General features: G+C 44.8%; 1 protein-coding gene across 1 annotated transcript in view; it reads right to left on the reverse strand.

Annotated features, from left to right (window-relative positions):
* The window catches only part of LOC310815035 (voltage-gated inwardly rectifying potassium channel KCNH7-like), a gene marked incomplete at both ends in the record, with an annotated part of 48,803 nt that extends 36,450 nt beyond the window's left edge, over positions 1 to 12,353 (reverse strand). The window contains 2 exons of the mRNA XM_083684643.1: positions 11,204 to 11,434; positions 12,278 to 12,353. Coding sequence (XP_083540769.1) covers positions 11,204 to 11,434; positions 12,278 to 12,353 — 307 coding nt within the window. The remainder of the gene's footprint in view (positions 1 to 11,203; positions 11,435 to 12,277) is intronic.
* Positions 12,354 to 20,849: the final 8,496 nt, after the last annotated feature.

A 20,849-nucleotide genomic window follows, 5' to 3' on the forward strand; every position in this document is an offset into this window, starting at 1 on the left:
GGTCTCTCTTGTAAAAGGGATTTACCTGTATACATAAAGGATACATACATAATAATGAACAAATACAGACTGTGCTGTAAATATAGGCAACTCACGAGACCTGTTCATGATTTATAATAATAATAATAATAATAATAATACACTGGAATAGTAATAATCATCCATGTTTTAAGAAACTCTTTTTTTTAACGATTTGAATGACTCAGCTTTTTCCCCTCTCGACAATTGGTCCTCTCAAGAGTGTACGGTAAGAGGATGGACGGAATCACAGTAGACATTTTGTTTCTAGTGTTACTGATGCCCTGGGGCACCACAAAATGCTGACTTGCAGTACAGTTAAAAATGTACATTCAAAGACGTCCAATACAATACATACTGACACCGGTAAGGCACAATTGTATACAGTACAATCATAAAACTGTGGGTCAAAATTCTGTAACCTCTGAATCTGGACCATACTCCCGAGTCAAACTAAAACACCATGAAAACAAGCCAATAAGCCTCCTGGGATGCTGCCCGAGTTAATGTGTGTGTGTGTGTGTGTGTGTGTTTGTGTGTGTGTTTGTGTGTGTGAAAGTCAAACCCTAAGCCTTGTGAGTACGTGGGTCTTATCGATTTAAATATTTTCCACTCTGCTTCATTTCCTCCCTGTCACGGCGGTCTACCTGGATTATCAGGACTACCTGGAAATCTGTCACCACACAGATGGTACGGCATGACTCAGGTATGGACGCACGCAGCCTTGTGCTTGGACAAAATACAGACACAGCAGGCTCAGGGAACAGAATATGTATATTGTGTTTTAACTCAATGCCATCTGTCAAATACATTTGGTTGAGTAGTGAGGTATGATATTTATCCGTCATTTTGGAAGCAATACCTGAGAAAAGCTTGGACGCTAACATACATGATACTTTACATGTCACAGAAGATGCGTACAATAATGCGATATCTATGAATTCTGTCATTTATGACCCAATAGCAATACGCTTCAATCCATTTGATTCATGACAGAGGGGTTAATAGTAATTAAAAACAACATTCCATTATTTTTAAGTTGAGGGGTAAATCCTGAGTGTGTGTGTGCAGATGAATATACTTTGAGTGTAAAATGTGTGTGTGCTTATAAATAGGTAGTGCAGTGAGAAAGGTTCTAGTTTCAAGATGCCGGAAATTTCATTAGATTCTATTTCCACTATCAATAATTCAAACAATTCAGCTCATCAAGATGCTTGTTAAGAGAAGCTAATGTACACACAGAGGCCAGACACACACACACACACACACACACACACACACACACACACACACACACACACACACACAAACATTAAATCATTCTATCTCTCTCTCTCTCTCGTGGGACCTCTCTATCTCTTTCTCTCTCTCTCTTTCTCTCATGGGACCCCTCTCTCTCTCTCTCTCTCTCTCTCTCTCTCTCTCTCTCTCTCTCTCGTTCTATATCAATTCAAAACAGTTATACAACACTCAGGCTCGGGCATAATGGCATATAGATTTCTCAGCAGCCCATTCCAAGACAGAGGCACTGGGAGCGTCCCAGCAATAAGACTGTATTCAAAATAGTATCCTGCACTTCTTCTCAGAAAGCCAGATAAGGGGGAAGGTGGATGACAATAATGAGAGTTGAGGGCTCCGCAGTGGGGAGGGCTGTTGGTTGGTGCCTTAGCTCCCCAAGGCCAGGAACCAATGTCGCTCCTGACTGCTGTCAGTGCAGGGGAGAGACAAGAATGCTCAGGAGGACTATTTCAGCTTGTCAGTGGAAATAACAGTCACATCACCGCCACCAGTTAACCTGTTGTTCCCTGTGTGGATAGTGGAAGCGGAAGGAGGTCGAAATCGTTGGACGTTCCATGCATTACAATGAGCCTCCGATTTCTACCTCCACCAGCCTCCACTGCTGTGTGGATGGGGCCAAAGTCAAACGAAAGCCAAACGTAGGCGATATGGTAAATCAACATAGAGTAAAAAAAAAAAAGTAGCTGCACACTTTCTTTCTAATAATGAATTGCCTAATTCAGCAGCAGCGCCAGTGGATGTGCCGATGTGCATCTGTTCCCGCCATCACACATTCCGTCATCACCCCGACTTGGTTGACTAGGCGACGTTACCCGCCTCTGGAAAAAGAGACACACTCTCATTCCGTGGGACCTTGTCTTTCAAACAGCCGTTCTTGAGAAACCTAATCCCTTGCTCCAGGGGACATTTAGCAGCACAATGAGAAGGGTAACTATAACATGTCTTCCCTCATGCAGGAGGGAAAGCGCTACCCTATCCCAGTATTTCCCCTACTACTGTATTACCGAACTAAGACGGGCCTCCCTCTCCCGTCTAGCTCTGGGTCCACCCTGTTCTGTTGCTGCTAGTTTAAATGGACCTCTACGGCAATGCAAAGTTAGCTAGATGCCTTTAACGCCACCGTTGCAATGTCCCTGCAAACGCTTGACTGGGAAGCATGGCGAGTGATTGAAGGCTATGTGAATGCTGTGAAAACACCAAGCTGTGAATGGTGCTATAAATATATATAAATATATAAATATATAGCATCATTCACAGCTTGGAAGAGAGATGTGACGAGACAGATGCTGAAGCTACAAGGGCATCTCATCGACCAACGTCTTCCCAGAGAGACTTGTTTAAATGAACTGGAGTTACACAAGCTTCGCCATGCTAAGATCTTCAGCGTTTTGCAGCTTTAGAAAGAAATACCAATTGTGAAATAATGTCATTTATTTCATTAAAACAGTTTTTATTCATTTCAAAAAATGAAATATACTTCTTGATTATGATTTATATGACTCCAACATCTTTATGAGAACTGTTGTATCCCTTCATAACCTAATGAATACAGATTTATTACTTTGTATGTATATAGTTTTGTTGACAGGAGATTTTGTAAGCAAATGATTTGTGACTTCAAAATGACTTCAAATCACATTTTGAACGTTCTGCTCTCTGTGAATTTAAATCATTGAGCACCACAGATAGATCACCCTGTAGATAGGTGACCCTGCATGATACAGCCATCACTAATAGATGCTTTAAATGTTATTGGTATACATGTGTACACATACATACAAACAAACTATTGTAAACATGAATTTGAGTGAAAAAGTCCTAAGACATCCAACTGAAATCAATCCAACTGAAATCATGTCACCGGGCCATTTGGACACATCCTAAAATGTGCCAACAGCTAGTTGTTAGTTAAAACACACATTCACACACTCATACAGTTTCTATTAAAATACAGAGACATCACATATTTAACATTTAATACTCTACCCTAACTCTACACCTCTAAACAGTCAAGTTGGAGTCTAAGTCCAAGTCCAAGTCTTTAAGTCCTGCCCCAGAGCACTAGAACATCATCAGCATACTGAGGCTCCCTGTGGACAGAACGCTTGGATAGGATTCAAACATACGGACATGATGAGGAATCAGAAGCTGTAAATGTCAGGGGCTGGATCAATGTGGATGTGCCCTGATCATCGGGGCATCAACTATAATGGTCGAGAAATGGCAGAAATGATGAAATAGTTCAGTGGCCATGGGCCATCCCTGGAGGAGGATGACACTGGGGGGCTGCTGATTCGATCTCCATCAAAGTGACTCCTTCGGTAGGGCAAAGTTCTGATCTCCAGCTTGGCATTGAGCATTAGTAATGGACTGGTGCCTCTTCTATGGGGCATTGCATGCATGTCCACTTTCACCTGATTCACCCCAAATCAGCTGACACGATACTTTACGGATCAGATGACAGGCCTCAGAGGCCTCCATATACTGAAGTTACACCAGAGAGAGAGAGAAACCCATCATACTAGCTAGCATACTGTAGCCTAACTACCCACTTGGTTTTAGAACAAAAAACCTTTACATCTTTGAAAAACAGACTGTGATTTAAGTTTTGTATAGCATTATAAAATCAAACATTTCCATCAAACGTCAACTGTATCTTCTGCTGGAGAAACAGTTTAGGCTCCAGCCTCGTTGAATTCAAACTCGTCAGAAGTCATGAAGGGCAGGAAAAGACCAACAGTGAACTACAGCGGCCAGGCACCAATGAATGGACAACCTGCAGCCTGAAATCATGAATGACTCCTCACTCACTCATAGACAGTTCACATGAGGTATCTCATGGGGTAAGTCCCTGTCGTAAAATTACGCCATGTGAGATAATAGTGACAGATTAACTACTGTATTTTGTCAATAAAGCGCGCGACTGGCACACATAAAGGGGATTTCAGGGGCTCATTCGGAAATGTATATATGGAGAGAAATGAATTGCATAATCTGTGAAATAATCTCTTTGTCAATAACCCACATTCACTTTAATCATCTTGAGGGCAGTGGATGTTGGTGGTGGTGCACAGCTGGAGAGCTGGATGGTGGATGAGCCAGCGGTAGCTGTAGGAGGAGAGAGGGGCAAGGGGGAGGGGGGCGAGAAACTAGTGAGGGGAGGGGGAGGGGCAAGGGGGGGAGGAGGGCTATCCGACAAACCCATTGTTTGCTGTCTGGAGGCAGTATACCCAGGCATCACGCCTGCACTGCCTCAATGGAGACACAATGCAAATGCACTAGATTCATCCTGCTACATGCAACCAGATTTGAGCTGCTATTCGAGGTTGATGGGATCTTTTTAAACGAGCTAGATACTATGCCTTTGGATTTCCTTCTTGTCTTTCTACAGCACCAACATCTCACAAGGGTTATGTAGGAAAGCCAAATTTGCCGTGGGTGGTTGTTCATGGTTTATTGGCTATTTGATTGATAGGCCTGACCTTCCTGGAGGAGCCACTGGGACTGGGATGTACTGCACTGCTTGTGGTCATGACGAGTCCCTAAGCGGCAGGGAGGCTACCAGTAGAGAGTGGTTATTGATCTGGTTTGCCTTGCCTTACAGGCCTTATCGTCTAAGACATCGATTTTAAATAAGATATCTCATCTGGACATGTAATATATGGATAATCCAAAAAAAACGGCCAACAGCCATATTGGGGATGAACATGAGCAGAATTATGCTGAGAATTGTCGACTTCATTCATGTTCAGCTAAACTTCGTCCCTCGCCAACCATCTAGGAACAGTCCGACGACGCGATTCTAGTGATTCTATCATGTTGATAGGAGTGACAATCGTCCTGGCTACAGTTGATCTCCTCAGGTGCTACAGGAGACATGCCATGATGCATTATTAGAGAACCAGAGGATGCGTTTTGGCTCCTAGGTCCGTTGCTATGACAACGCTATGCCGTGACTCAGATCATGTCTTTTTTTGGTGGGGTTTGGGGGTGGGGTGCGTTAAGGGTGGGGGTGTGTGTATATGGGGGGGGGCCTGGGGGAGAGGGGCACAATAGACAAGATGGAAATGAATGGAACCGCATCTACGGTGGTGTGAAAAATTATATATGGTTTCCTACTGGTCATGCAAAGACACAGGACGAGATATGAAACCGAATTTATCAGTAGAATTTCATTCCACGACGGTGTTCTATCCTGAAAGAGCAATATTTTCCCTGTATTCCCCAATAAGGAGATCAATTGAAATTTTACACAACATTACCTGCTGTGCTAATATCCTAACACTACACCAAAGTCTGTTTGTGTATCATATTTGGGTATCTAGGTTTAAAACCAACACATTGCAGGATTAGCGTTCACTAGTTTCCCATTGCTCCACTGATGCTGTTGTTTCTCTCTGACATGCCAGCCAACAGGGATAGATGACATATGGCGCGTCACTATAGGAAATCGAAGGTGCACAACAAACACCTATTCATCCCTGCCAACTCCTATCTATTACCCCCCTGAGTTACAGCGGAGGGCTCGTCAATACAGGAACGTCTCGAGCTGATGTGAAAATGTGAGAAAGACTCCTAGTTAAATGAGCCCAGCTGGGAGAGAACAGCTATTTGGCTGGCAGACAAGCCTTCCGGAGAGAGCTTGGGCCATCTATAATTGAGACAGGTGGCTCTGAAGCCGTTGGATTGGATTCAAGAGGGTGTCCCTAGGATGGAAATTTCCATTCAATATTCAGCAGCACCTGAATTCTATCTCTCTCTCTCTCTCTCTCTCTCCTCCTCTTCCTCTTCCTCTCTCCCTCTTATTTTGCTTTCTCTCTCCTTCTATTCCTCTCTTTTGCACTTTCTTTTCCTTCTGTCCCCCTCTTTTGCATACTCTCTCCCTCTTTCTCTGCTTTTATCTCATCCCCCTCTCTCTTCCATCTCTACCTCTTTCTCTCCCTCACTGTCCCCTCCCCTCACTCATCTCTCTCTCTCTCTCTCTCTCTCTATCTCCCTCTCTCTCACTCCATCACCCTCTCTCACTCTGTCTCTCTCTAGCATAAGCACTGCTCTCCCTCTTATTTTGCTTTCTCTCTCCTTCTATTCCTCTCTTTTGCACTTTCTTTTCCTTCTGTCCCCCTCTTTTGCATACTCTCTCCCTCTTTCTCTGCTTTTATCTCATCCCCCTCTCTCTTCCATCTCTACCTCTTTCTCTCCCTCACTGTCCCCTCCCCTCACTCATCTCTCTCTCTCTCTCTCTCTCTCTCTATCTCCCTCTCTCTCACTCCATCACCCTCTCTCACTCTGTCTCTCTCTAGCATAAGCACTGCTGATGACAAGGCTTCAGTCTCTCTCCCGATGCAGTAACATTACCAAACCCACGGGCAACATCATACAGACTGCAGGCCATACTGAAGGGGGCTAATCTTGTTTGTACAGAGCATATCCACACATCAATGGTTCCCATTCTCAGCTCTCCACAGTCAGTCAATCAGCTAGAGAAAGCTTGAGGCACATATCCCTCAATAACACTCACTCATCATTTTAGATGAGACTGAGTCTCGGCGGTGGTATCGCGGCAACAACATCTTGAATACTCGCTTATTCAAGTTGGTGCTTTTTCCATTGCTATGACAACGTTGCACCTAGGTGGGGCAAATGGCCCAATGACTACGGGTGAAACACGGAAGGGGACTCAGAGAAAGGCATGCATGCACGCACTCGTGCACGCGCACGCGCACGCGCACACACGCACACACCCATACACTTGCACATGCGCACACACACACACACACACGCACTCATGTACACACCCACACACGTGCACACCCACACACGTGCACGTGCACACGCGCACACACCCACACATGCACACACACACACTTTTGAAAGCACACAGGGAGAGATAGAGTTACACCCAGAGGGGGGGCTGTGTGCTATTGCCATCTTCATTGCCCCTTTTGTTTTCATTTGCTGCCAGGAGGTTAAGCAGCTTAACGTCTCGTGGTCTAAGGGCTGAATGAGCCAAGAGAGCAGAGAACCATTCACTGACTGTCCTTTCACTCCTGGTTGCTAGTGCTACTGTTCCTACTGTATACCGCCCCAGTTGATTATTCATTTCCTGATTTGAGGAAGATGCATGAAAATGAAGCTGTGAGAGATCGTAACCCCTATGGCTATAGATAGAGAGAGACAGTGTGAGAAAGAAAGAGAGAGAGAGAGAGAGAGAGAGAGAGAGAGAGAGAGAGAAAGAAAGAGAGAGAGAGAGAGAGAGAGAGAGAGACTGTAAGCAGAGAGGAAAGTTGGAAGGGATGAATCAGGGATGAATCAGGAAAGCTGAGATATGCAGGCACACACCCATACATTCTCTACCTTTGTGTGTGTGTGTGTGCGTGTGTGTGTGTGTGAGTGTGTGTGTGTGCGTGTGTGTGTGTGCGTGTGTGCGTGCATGCGTGGGTGCGTGCTTGCGTGCTTGTGTGTGTGTGTGTTTTCTCCACTCTTGTCCTAGGGTCTAAGATAAGATGTTGACTTACCCCATGTGTGCCACCCTCAGATGCTGCTCTGCATTAAACACATTGCTACCCTTAACTAGTAAGCGGTGTTAATTTAATGGGGGTTTGATGACTCTAGTTTCCCCCAGACAGGCGTAATGCATTACTGCTGTTCCTTCACCTACTCAGTCTCCCACTCAGAGACACGTTTAATCGTGAGTAAGGGCGTATGTATGGAATTGATTTATTGATACACCAAAACCTATGTGAGAGTGCTTGAGTGTGGCAGGCCAAGACTGTGATGATTGTATTTGAGTATTTGAACAGAGGGTTAAAATTGAGCAATCTTTATGCATAATTTTTTTGGGCTCTTCACTCACAGTGTGTGTGACGACATACAGTTGAATCTGCATTCAGAAAATAGGATGGGATAGATTAGACTAGCAATCAGTCAAATGCATTGCAAAAACAAGTTGTTGTCAGTGTTTTATTGACTGTCATCGAACCACTTCGGAGTGGCCCTGATCTCTAATGTGGGCATTGGACACTACTCAAAACAGCCCCAAACATCACATGTATGTGGAGATTGAAAATCAATCCATTTTAGCAGAGCAGTTTGGCTCTGGTTTCAAGGTGATTAGAGAGACGTGGTTGACGAATGGCGTCACCAACCGTCACAGTAAGATAAGGGACGCAGGGACCTGCACGGTGCTACGTGCACAAGTGGTAATAGCTCTCTGAGTGAGCTGCTGGGCACTCTCTCTCTCTTGCGCACACACACACACACAAACACACACACACACACAAACACACACACACACAAACACACACACACGCACGCACACGCACGCATGCACGCACTCACACACATACACACGTGCGTGTACACACACACACACACACACACACACACACACACACACACACACACACACACACACACAGTATGCATTATGCATAGTGATAACAACAGGATCCTCTTGTTCCATCGGCAAGAGCAAGCCCTGGCACACTTCAGTGTGTCTGTACTCATGGGTTTAGGACACACAGAAAGGAGAGAATAGAAAAAAAACAACAGAAATAGCCAGTTGAAGTGCGTCACGGTTGACTGTTTAGCGTGAGGAGGTCAAGGTGCGTTGTAATACAGCTGGTGTATTAAGATAATTACAAGAACGCATGCACCACATCCGATGTTGCCAGGCTAGCGTATGCCTGTGGATGATTTATAGTTTATAGATTCATAGCTGTTCAATTAATTACTTACCCTAACCTTAACCATGGCAGGTTGTTAATAAACAGAGTTGCAGTTGAATAGTGTGAGTATCAGTAGGCTCGGGGAGGCTGGTGGAGGTAGAAATCAAAGGACAAGCTCATTATAATGCATGGAATGAAATGAGGAATGGTGTTTCATTCCATGCATTAAAATTAGCCCATCCTCTGATTTCGACCTCCCCTAGCCCCCCTTGCAGTTGACCATTTAGACCATTTCTAGGGCCTTATCCAAATCAAGTCGGTCTGTACACCGGAATACTTAATGCTTGACATGCTCACATGCAATATTTTGTAAAGCATATTATGTCGTAACTTTATATAAAAAGTTTTATATGCACCAAACTTAAGTTGATTAGGATCCATGCACAAAAGTCGAAAGAAACACCAGTTCAGCAAAAGGACACATCCTATGAATTCATTTGGCCAAATTCTGCTGAAGCACAACTGACAGCTACTGTTCTATTCCTCTGGTACTCTGGGTCAGGGGATTAAAACAGAGGAGATTGCCAGGCAGAATCCAAGTGGCCCACCGGGAGCTGAGCAATCACCCAGCCATAATCACATCGCCTTTATGGCAACACAATATGAGAACACAATTAGTCGGAAATCATCATAATAATCCTCATTGGATAGCATTGGACAAAATCCAACGAAGTACAGAGACTTGTATGGAAACATTGGAGGTTAACTTAGGGCCCAAGGTCTCATGGTAAAAAACACAATATTAAGAACATTGGTATGATCAAGGCTTATGAGGATAGGGAAAATCTCAGCTGGTTATAAAAGCTTTCTGACCCTTGAAAAAGTACTGAATCAGGAAGTGGAGCGATAGTCAGGTAATTGGAGGCAGTATAGGCTCCAGGACAGTAATGAGGTCTATCACGCAGCAGCATCAGACAGCTCCCCTGAACTCTTCTCATCACATCTCTGGAGGATGGCCACCATTGATTTATCCTCTCGACGCGCAGGTTTGAAGATCAATGCAACATGAAGGTATTTGTGTCCTCATTAATACTGTTTGCCCAGTAATCGATGCCAACGAGTCCTCCTCTTAAGCTGGAAAAACAACACCATGGGACTGCATGGAGGCTCCGATGAGCTCATCTAATAGGGTGTTTATGGCAGGGCCACCTTAGTCCATGTCTCTTGTTCACCCACCACACTTCTCCATACTGCTCCACCTCCTCTACACAGCTGTGCAACTGTCATCTTCATACTGTGCTGTACATGTAGTCTTTATAGCTCATGGTCAAACCACAGCCTGACTACACTTCCCTACAGTCCCCTTAAGCACTTGTCGTTCCTCACCTACAGTATAGGTGATATAACCTATTAGCCCACCCATCCATCTGTCAAGTGGTGCAATCTGCCATCCTTGTCCACCACCGGCTAACCACGCTTTAACCTCCACCTCCACCTCCCGCTGCACCTCTCCCTATCCCTCTGGGCATTTCTCTCTGTGAAGCTGGGCTCCATGTGTGAGAACACAATCTCCAGAACTAGCTATCCTTTGAAGCCGATACCTCATCTGTGATCTCTGACCTTGACCACTCCCAACAGGCTAAAAGCTAATGGAACAACTCCAATTGGACAGAATATCCTGGTCACAACATTAACCCCCCCCCCCCCTCTCTCCCCCCAACCCTCTCTGGTTCTGATAAAGCTGTTTAGTCCCCCGTACTTGAACCTGCCGGGCCCCTGATTACACCTCTGCCATTATGCAATAAGCTTAGGCATCTGGATACAAATATGGTTGTTAGAGGTCACTGCACACACCCTGTACGAACCTGGATATCTGATACGGCCGGTTTAAACTTTCACTCTGCCACACACCACGTACAGTAGCAGATCAAAACAATACCAGCTGTCATGCCAAGTCATCCATGGTCTCCATGCAAAATTCATAAGCAGCATAAAGAAAACTACCCATAACATTATAATAGTTTTGTATTTAGGGTCAATAGAGATCGCCAAATGATTTATATTGTACCTTTGTCCAGTGGTACTGTACTAATTCTTCGAGGGCTTATCTTCAATTTTTACCCCCACTACCAGATATGTGTAAAATGTGCCACTGTGTATTTTTTTTTAAGTAGGTGTGTGTGGTGCTACAGTACATCAAAAGGGGTATCTCTACTCACCATCCTTGCGGTGATAGGTGATCTCCACCTTGCGCTCATCAGACCCCAGGAGAGCCTGGGCCACCTGGGCGATGGTGTGCCTGTTGGTGAACTCTCCGTGGAGGAAGTCACAGGTGCAGGGCTTCTGCATCACGTCCGGCCTGGAGAAACCAGTCATCTTGCAAAAGCCATCGTTGCAGTAGATGATTGCGCAGTTCTGCACCCGGGCGTTGGCTATAATGAACTTCTTATCTATGAGGAGAAGGAGAGGACCTTATCATACTGATATGAAGAGTGTTGTCCACTTCATGGCTGAATCATACTGTAGGTATGCAAGAAATCAGTGGGCCTATAGTTCTCTAATGCTTCTATCATATAGGCTGTAAGATGCTGTTGCACTATAGAGAAAAATACTGTTAAATATATTCGGTAACAAACTATTTATATGAAGCACCCTTGTTATACAGTTTAATTGAAGCCCTCTAGACACAGTCATAAAGCGTTATGAAACAACAATAGAGCAATTAAGCACAGGATTATTAGATCTAGGAAACATCAAAGCGCAGGGGCCTCCTGTGTCTTATTCCTTTATCATACAGTTCCATAATGATTTATGACTCCATAGTTATATAAGGTGATAATAGACTTCACAGGAGGGTGCCTCACGTACAGTGTATTACTCTACTGTAAGCATATGCAAATACAAACATGATAAATGACATCTAGGCGCATGATTCATTATTTCTTAATGGAGATGACTGCACCACGAATCTAATTGATTTTAATGGCAAAGCCATGCTGTAAAGAAACAGAGAGAGCCAAATGAACGAGGCACAACAAACTCATAATGCTAAAACTCCCTAGCACTCCTTATTGACCCCAGCCCCCGGTTTCTCAACAAAAACATGCACAACAATACTATATCAGCTGTGGGTTGACATTTTATTGATGAAATCCAATTGATTTTCATAATTATTTTACTCATCTTCTTGTTATGTGATCAGCACCGTTAACAACGATATGGACGATTTACTTTCTCAATTCAAATTGTATAAACAGAACAGATACACTCAAAAACACAAAGCCAATACTCACTCTGTCCCTCGAATTTTCTTATAATTATCCCCAAAAATGTGTTTTGTGGCGCAACATGACCTCTCCGAACAGGCATGATTATACCCCAAAAATCGCCGGCTGTCCAAATACGAACGCGCCTGTCCCCAGAAACCTTCAGTCAAGTTTTAGTGGTTACAACCGCTGAAGCTTGACGGGCTCCCCTTTGTCACTAGTCATCCTTAGAAAATCGTGCCCTCTTCGCTTTTCCGACCTTTTCCTTATTTCAACTTAAGTACATCCGTGCGAGGGCGCATATCGAAGCCTTCAAAGTGCACTTCGCCGACATGAATCTGGAGGAAAACAATGTAGTACGCCACAGCATTTCAAAAATGACAATGTGTGGGACTCCGCGCCGCTCTTTCGGGCCGATGTGGAGCTGTTGTTGAAAAGGGAAGACTGATGCTGCGATGCTGCTGGCAGTGACGCTGAGCTCCTGCACCTTGAGGGAAGCACAACCAATACTACGGAAGGATTCGTATTCGCAGACAGAGCGTGAGAGGTGACGCCAGGGCACAGTCCAGGGGTATCAGCTATCCACAATAACCCGATAACGGAAAAACCGTGGATATTATTTCACACGTTGACTGTATTAACGAAAATGCACAAGAATCCTCTATCACTGCATGCAATCCGATAAAAGCCTACCTGTTTTATAATGCCACTGCGTAAGGTAAAGCGACAGGATAGGCTATGAAACGGCAGAGCCCTGCTGATGTGCTGTCCATGGTGCTGAAGTTGCTCTAACAAAACAATTGTAACAACCCCACATGTTGGGTTTTTCATATTGCTTCTCTACAGGCTGCCTGTCTGGTAATTCAAGAACAATGGTCAAGGAGTTTAGAGATGTCCTTGTGTGCAGGGTAAACATCCCTCTTTGGCCCTCTCACTTTAGCACACACTCACACACACACACACACACACACACACACACACGACACACACACACACACACACACACACACACACACACACACACACACACACACTCCCTGCTAAAACATCTGGCTCTGAATTGCCACACAAGTTCACCACCCCATCTGGCCCATTGAGAAAATCATTTACTAAAGACTGGCTAGAGAGTGGAAAAGAGAATGCAAATGCAATGCAAACAAGGCAGACTCCGGATTTATGACTTTTGACCCTGCAAATACTTCCCCATAGAGAAGCATACATGAACATACATGAGGCAGTGTTTGTTCTGTCTATCCTTATTGAAGACCTGTGTAGGTCTATGTGTTCTGTCAGGCCTACTGCCATTTTATGAGCCCTCGCCCTGACCTTCATGGCACTGAGCCAGGCTCACAACCCTCTCTTTTTGTCCTTTGTTCCGTCCGGTTAGTATGCATTCTAATAGGGACTGAAGGGAAATCTCACTCACACAAACACACACACACACACACACACACACACACATAGACACACACACACACACACACACACACACACACACACACACACACACACACAGTAACTGAACTCAAAGAGCATGAAACATGTCTCCCCGACTCACAATTTTAACACAGAAAAGGGCAAGCCTGCCCCAGAGTCTGCATCACATTAGCTGACCAGTTATGACAGCTTTAATTAACTGTGTTTATTTCATACATTAATTCACTGATATGACTTGTGTTGGCAGAGCCTAAAAGACTGTCATAACATCTGTACTGAAAGGCACTCGTATCATTTCAATGATGTGTGATAAGGAAGCTCATTTTTACACTTTTTAAATGTAATTTGATTAGTTTTAATGATCACTCAAAGTGGTTCTCACATCTGTACAGAAAGATGTGGGAAACTGAGTTTGAAGATGGGCTACAAAAGCAAAAGCATTAAAAGAGGTAAGCTACCCTTTATAAAGGTTTTAAAAGAGGTCTGTATTGGCTTTAGTAGTTTGTGGACTTTCATTTATCAATGTATGATCGTTAATTAGTTTGTCAAATGTAAACCTGTCTACCTAACTGTCATAGAAGTAACTTCGATTAAATTGTGTGTTTCCATATGTATTCATAAAATAGGATAGGAGGAGGTAATTACAAAACTGTCTTATTCAAACTCACCATAAATCTATACTCACCGAACACCTTCTCATGGTGGAGGTGGTGTAATGGTGTGGGGAATGTTTTCTTGGCACAGAATCTCAAAGGAATCTTCCCAACATCTTGTGGAATCAATGCAACGAAGAATTGAGGCTGTTTTGAGAGCAAAGGTAGGCCCTACCCAGTATTAGTATAGTGTTCCTAATAAAATACTCGGTGAGTGTACATACATATTATGTACTTTTGAAGTGTATGTGGCCCTACAGGCCATTGATTTTAGATTGGTTTTTGTTGTTGTTTTTTTATCCTAAAGCTACTACTAAAGGCACAATGAATATTCAATTAAAAGTTAAACTATATTCAGATTACGTTAAAAAAATACTCAGGGCTCTGGGTGGGTGCAAAAGAAGGGTATCAATTAGATGTTGCTGTTAATCTTATTTATCACAGTATCAAAACATACAGTATATCTGAGTTGCATGACCTGCTCCATCAATGTTCTAACCAGCTACTGAAACCTGCAGCCGCTATGACAGTTCTCTTTCAGTCAATTTAGTTCGACCCCTCACTATCGGACTGCGCTCTGCGCGTTCTTATTCGCTGAAACACTATTCAATCACACCTGGTACAGGCTGGGGACGTTTGTTGCACGGTAGCCCCACCCAGTGCCGAGTGTATATAAGCACCTACAAACGCGCTCCCGTTCAATCTGATTTCTTTTCAATTGTTTCCTATAGCTGTGAGCGGTTCTACATGCCGGTACTCCCTGAGGAGTGTTTACTGAGGAGCGTTGTACAAGCTTTGTTCGGTTCATTCCCGACGTGACGAGGTTTGCTAGCGTGTCTTTAGCCACTCTACCGGTTACTACCGCTACAGTTAACCCTAATTACATGACCATGTAAAAACGCTTCGCTCACTCCCCTCACCCCTCATCAGAGTTCCTAGGTTCCTCTCACACAAGGTCATTTAGCTAGCCTCCCCACACCACTTTATTATTCGCGTAAGTAGCCTTGCTGACTCCCCTCGGCCCTCAACACAAGGTTCTCAGCCTAGCTTGGCGAGCTAGCTTCTCTCACCACAACAATTTAACAATTAAATGCAAGTTTAATTGTTAGAGAGATGAACAGGTTTATAGGAAATATTTAGTTGAATGTTCAGTAATGAAAATGAACAAAGGTGTTGTTAAAAGATTCACATTATATCTGTTAAAATATATATATATTTAAAAATAAATAAAACGTTTTTTCAATGCAAAATCATGTGATGTAGCATCAAATTGAAGATTTCCAATTTGGTGGAGGGTCACGCACTATCCTGGACCTATGGCGCCTCATCGGTCACCTACGCACCTACTGGTTATGAATGCTGATGCATCGTTTGCTGTTGGAGTCCATCTGACCCAACGACTGGTTCACCAAGTTGGACCTCAAAGATGCATAATTCTACATCAGGATTTAACGGGAACACAGGCGTATTCTGCGGTTTGCCTTCATTGGCCTGACCTACGAATTCACTAAGTGTCCTAGCCCCCCTTTGGGTGAGAGGTGTAGGGGTCCACACCTACAGTATATCGATGATTGGCTCATAGGCGCAGGCTCCAATGCACACAACAACGCTGGTGGAGCATCGATCCAGCCTAGGCTTCCGGATAAATTGTCCCAAAATCTCCCTTACCCCGACCCAGTCATTGGACTTCATTGGTCTGTCATTGAACTCGGTCATGGGGAGAGCTATGGCCCACTGTCTCAGGGTGTTTTGGCCAGACGTGCTGGTATCATACCATTCGCGTCTGCGGCTACTCTGGGCTCATGGCATCCTAGATTGTAATGGTCTCACTTGTACTGCTCCTCATGAGGGACTTACAGTTTTGGGTGTTGTCACTCCATCTGGATCTGTCTCTTCATCGGCACAGATGCGTGCCAGTCTCCGACAAGTGCCTCACAGCACTCTTCTGTGGGAGGGAACCCTCCCTGCTGAGCCGAGGCTGCCCACGAGGGAGGGTGACCTTAGGAAAAGTCGTGACGACAGATGTGTCACTTCAGGGATGGGGGGGGGGGGGGCGTACACGACAGGCGCTTGGTCGGGTCATACGGCACTTCCGTATGTTTCTGCTGGGACATCACGTCCTGGTCAAAACGGACAATCCATCCACAGTGGCATACGTCAACCACCAAGGGGGAACACGCTTCCGACAGCTACTGGCTCTGGCCAGGTTAGTGCTGAGGCAGCATGCATCTGTTGTCTCTCAAAGCAACACATGTGCCGAGCGCAGGAGAGGTCCAATCTATGCTTGGTGGGCCTGCCCTCTAGTGATTGCTACAATCCAGAGTGCCAGGACCCCTCCACTCGGGGCCTATATGACCTGAAGTGGAGACGGTTTGAGGAGTGGCGCGAGAGCAGTGGACTGGTAGCTTATCAGTGCCACGTCCCCACGGTCTTCTCATTCCTGCAAAGCCTGCTCAATAAGGGCAAGGCCTTCTCCACCGTTAAAGTCTACTTGGCGGCTTCTCGGCCTGACACGTAGGACTAGGTGACACGACCATGAGAGCTCATCCTCTCATTTGTCGTTTAATGAAAAAAGCGCAGCGTATCCGCCCCGTTTCCAGACAGCCTGTCCTTTCATGGGACCTGTCCTTGGTTCTGGAGGCTCTCACTGGCATCCATTTCCAACCCTTGGAGATGGCGGACATTAGGATACTGTCCTACAAGATGGCCTCGTTGCTTGTGTTGGCCACAGCCAAGTGTGTGAGTGACTTGCAGGTGCTCTCGGCCCATCCTTCATGTACTCAGTTTGCTACGGTTACATTGTGGCCTAATGCTTCATTCGTTCCCATGGTAATTACCATAACTTACAACAGTCGAGCTACTGAGCTCTTCCCCTTCCGTCCACCTCCCTTTACCAAAGAACAGATGCGCCTGAACACCCTCTATCCTGTGAGTGCCCTGCGAATCTACATGGATAGAACGCGGTCGTTTGTGAGATGTGACCAACTGTTTGTTTGCCTCGCTAACTCCATATGGTGAGGGTTGTCCAAACAGTGCCTTTCCCACTGGACTGTGGAAGCTATCTGCAAGGTGTACAGTTGTGAATCGCCCCCTGGGTATCCATGGGCATTCCACCAAAAGGCTGGCTGCGTCACAGGCCCTATTTAGGGGGATCTCGATATCTGTGGAGAAGCCCTGCTGCTGTCGCCAGCTGGGCTTCTCCACATACGTTTGTGAGGTTCTGCAGCTGGGACGTCACTGCGCCCCCGGGACACATACACATGAGAGAGACGGGATGCAGTGTTCAGGGGAGGGAGGGAGGGAGGGAAAGAGCAATGGGTGATGCAAATCATAGGGGAGACGGGATGAGAGAAGGAGAGATGAAAAGGCAGAGAGCAAGAGATAAAAAGAGTGAGAGACAGGCAGACAGACATTTTTATTCAGGCGAGCTTTGAGAATTCTCTTAGCTCAGACCTCATCATTATATTCTTATTTTATTCACCTCTGGCGTACACCTAGACATGTTTTATTACTTCTATGTTTACCCAGAAAATAGGGATTCTACCAAGAAAATAGGGTTTCACAGAAACTAATGTGGTGAAAGGCCAGACAAGATCAATTCGATTATATCCATGGTCAGAAGAAAATGATGATGATGCTTTGGGAAATGTCTTTGGGTCTTAGAAAAGCGCTACAGTATATACATTTGATGTATTATTATAAAACACCACTGAAGTCCAACAGTTTATTTCAATGAGAATCTATGATATATGTTACATTCCATGTCTACTATATATACGGTATAGTGTATATACGGTAGTATAATCTCTCCACACTGGCCAATACATTTAACTTCCTTGCTGCCACTGAATAGTTTCTGAGAGGAGAATATCCCCTCATAAGCCTGCCTCCTCCCTTGGTCAGCCCATTCATTTTTAGTGTAATCTGTCAGTATGTGGAGCAATTTAGAAGCAGCAGTCAGGCCCTAGCCTTTAATCTAGGGCTCACGCCAGGGTAAATGACTCCCTGCTCCCAGGAATGACCCTCTCTGTCTCTGTCTCTGTCTTTCTCTGTCTGTCGCTGTCGGTCTCTCTCTCTCTCTCTCTCCTTCTCTCTCGTTCCCTCCCTCCCTCTCTCTTTCTCTGTTTGTTTGTTTGTTTTCGTGTTGGTCTGTTTCTTTCTTTTTTTTTCTTTCTCAGACATACGCTTGCTTACCCAGACATTGAGTGATACTGCTGGCTCATCTGTTTGGTGCAATATATGGATCTGGTCCCTGTCCCTGTTTTTCCGCTTGAGTCAGTGTCTCTCTCTGAGCATGTTTCACTGCATGTGAGCATGTGTGCACGTGTTTAGTTTCTGCCACATCTTTAATTTATATTGCTCTTAATAAGAAAACTGCTTTACGAAGTTATGGTGTCACTCTCTCTGTCTCCCTCTCTCTACCTCCACCTCTCTCTACCTCCACCTCTCTCACCCCCCCTCCTCTCTCGCTATCAACTGAATGTGAATACCAGTGCCATCTCATATGGAACTGATACTCTTTTGAGTATCAAAAGAGATTGAAAATGTTCACAAAAGAGATACACTATATTTGTTTTGCTGTGACAGCCACAGGGGGGAAATACATGAAGAGAAAGAGAGATAAAGAGACGCAGAGGAAAATAGAATAGGCCTATCAAAGTAATAAGAAGGTAGGATCAGGACAAGAGCCCCAGTATTCAATCTCCATGGGCTTTTTTTTCAAGACAGCCAACACAACGACGACCTCGTGTCCCACACATTTTTCCACCGGTGTAGCTCGCTGATAAGTGGCTCACCTTTCATCTGAAGCCATTCTATCTTTAGGGAGCTGGGGCTTTTGGTAGGGTTCGTGGGAAAGGAGCGCTTGGGTTAGGGCCGAGGTGTCGGTGCGCAAGCGATAGCCTGTCCTGTCACCCGGAGATAGCGCCGCCGCCGCTGCAGCGCGCTTCCCGGTAAACCATCGGCTTTGTCTTCTGTCACTGTCACCATCACAGCTAACAGGCTGTGACTGCACAGCTCATCACCAGGGGAAGTGTCATTCCCAGATGTATCACCCAGGACCTGTCCCCTTTCTTTTAACGATCGTCCACACTGGGTGCCAGAATCTGTAAGTCAGGCGGAGGAGGAACGAGAGGGGAATGTAGATATAGACAAGAAGTCCTTGGGTGTTGCGTAAAGGTCTTGTCACCTCAGATGAACAGAACACAGTATGATTATGAACAGCACAAAGTTAGACACATTTACAGATCAAATACATTGCTGTATATTTTGATTTGGAGTATGAAAACACCCAGGTAGTTTAACATGCTCGCACAATGCTTTCACCGAGCTGTTCATGTTACAAGAGAAGGCGTGTATGATTAGGGTGCAAGCCCTGGAGAGGCGCCCAAAGCAGCTGATGCCTCCACTGGGTAGAAAACAGATGGAGGCACTTGGCATGTTAGCATGTTAAACACAAACCTTATCAAACACACTTCTAATAGTTGTACTCATCAGGCTGCTATCTCATGAATAGGTTTCCTATGCATGGCACAACCAGGTGGTGATCACTTCATATACACCCAATGAAAGAATAATGAAATGAACCTCTCATAATCCACTTTGAGTTGTGAGCAGTGAGCACACTCACTTCTTAATTCCTTGACGTTTGTCATATTTAAACCTATGTTTAGATTCAAATGTGAGCATGGACTGCATGTGCTCTTTCAGACTTTCAGTCAAATCACTGTCTGATCTACAGTTGTTGGCTAATTGTTTTGCTTCTATTGAAGAAGTGCAGCATAAAAGTGCATCTTTGTCAAAACCACAGCAGGACATCATTATAAACTTTTATGAGGATGGAATTAAGAAGAATACCACAGTTGTGTGTCTGTTACATTGACAAGATAGGCTTAATCCCTTTTAATTGGCCCCTTTGCGGTATTCAATAATTGATGTCTCCCAAACGTACGCATGCATCAAATGCAGTATCGTCTCAGCCAAACAAAGATTTTCCCGAGGCTTCAAAGTGCGAGTTTATCAATGCAAACGCTAAGACAATGTTTAGCCTGATCACTGAGCTGAACATCCTTTTTCCTGGCTCATAAACAGAGTTATTGCTAACCAGTTTGTCCCACGGTGTTTGATTGAAGTCAGAGCCACAGTGGTATAATGTAATACTCACAGCTTGACTTGGATGAATATTATCAGTTTAGTGTATAGATATAAAGCACACTCACATGAGCAATATACTTATAGGAATTATTTTATTGACATGTCAAATTAGAATCCAACAAGTGCCATTAACTGAGTGTACCTCTTGGGGATAATGATCATTTATGCATGGCTCATTGAGAGCTGCTTTCGAAGACATGGGTAGGGCACTATACCAATGCACATGGGGAGGGAAAGAGACAGAAAAAGAGAGAGGGGGAGAGAGTGAGCAAGAGAGAGTAGAGAGAGAAAGAGGGTGTGTGTGTGAGAGTGTGTTTGCCAGCCTTGTCAGCACTTGTCAGGTTTATGTAGCCCTG

This window comes from Argentina silus (genome assembly GCF_951799395.1).
Source record: "Argentina silus genome assembly, chromosome: 14".
Taxonomy (NCBI): domain Eukaryota; kingdom Metazoa; phylum Chordata; class Actinopteri; order Argentiniformes; family Argentinidae; genus Argentina; species Argentina silus.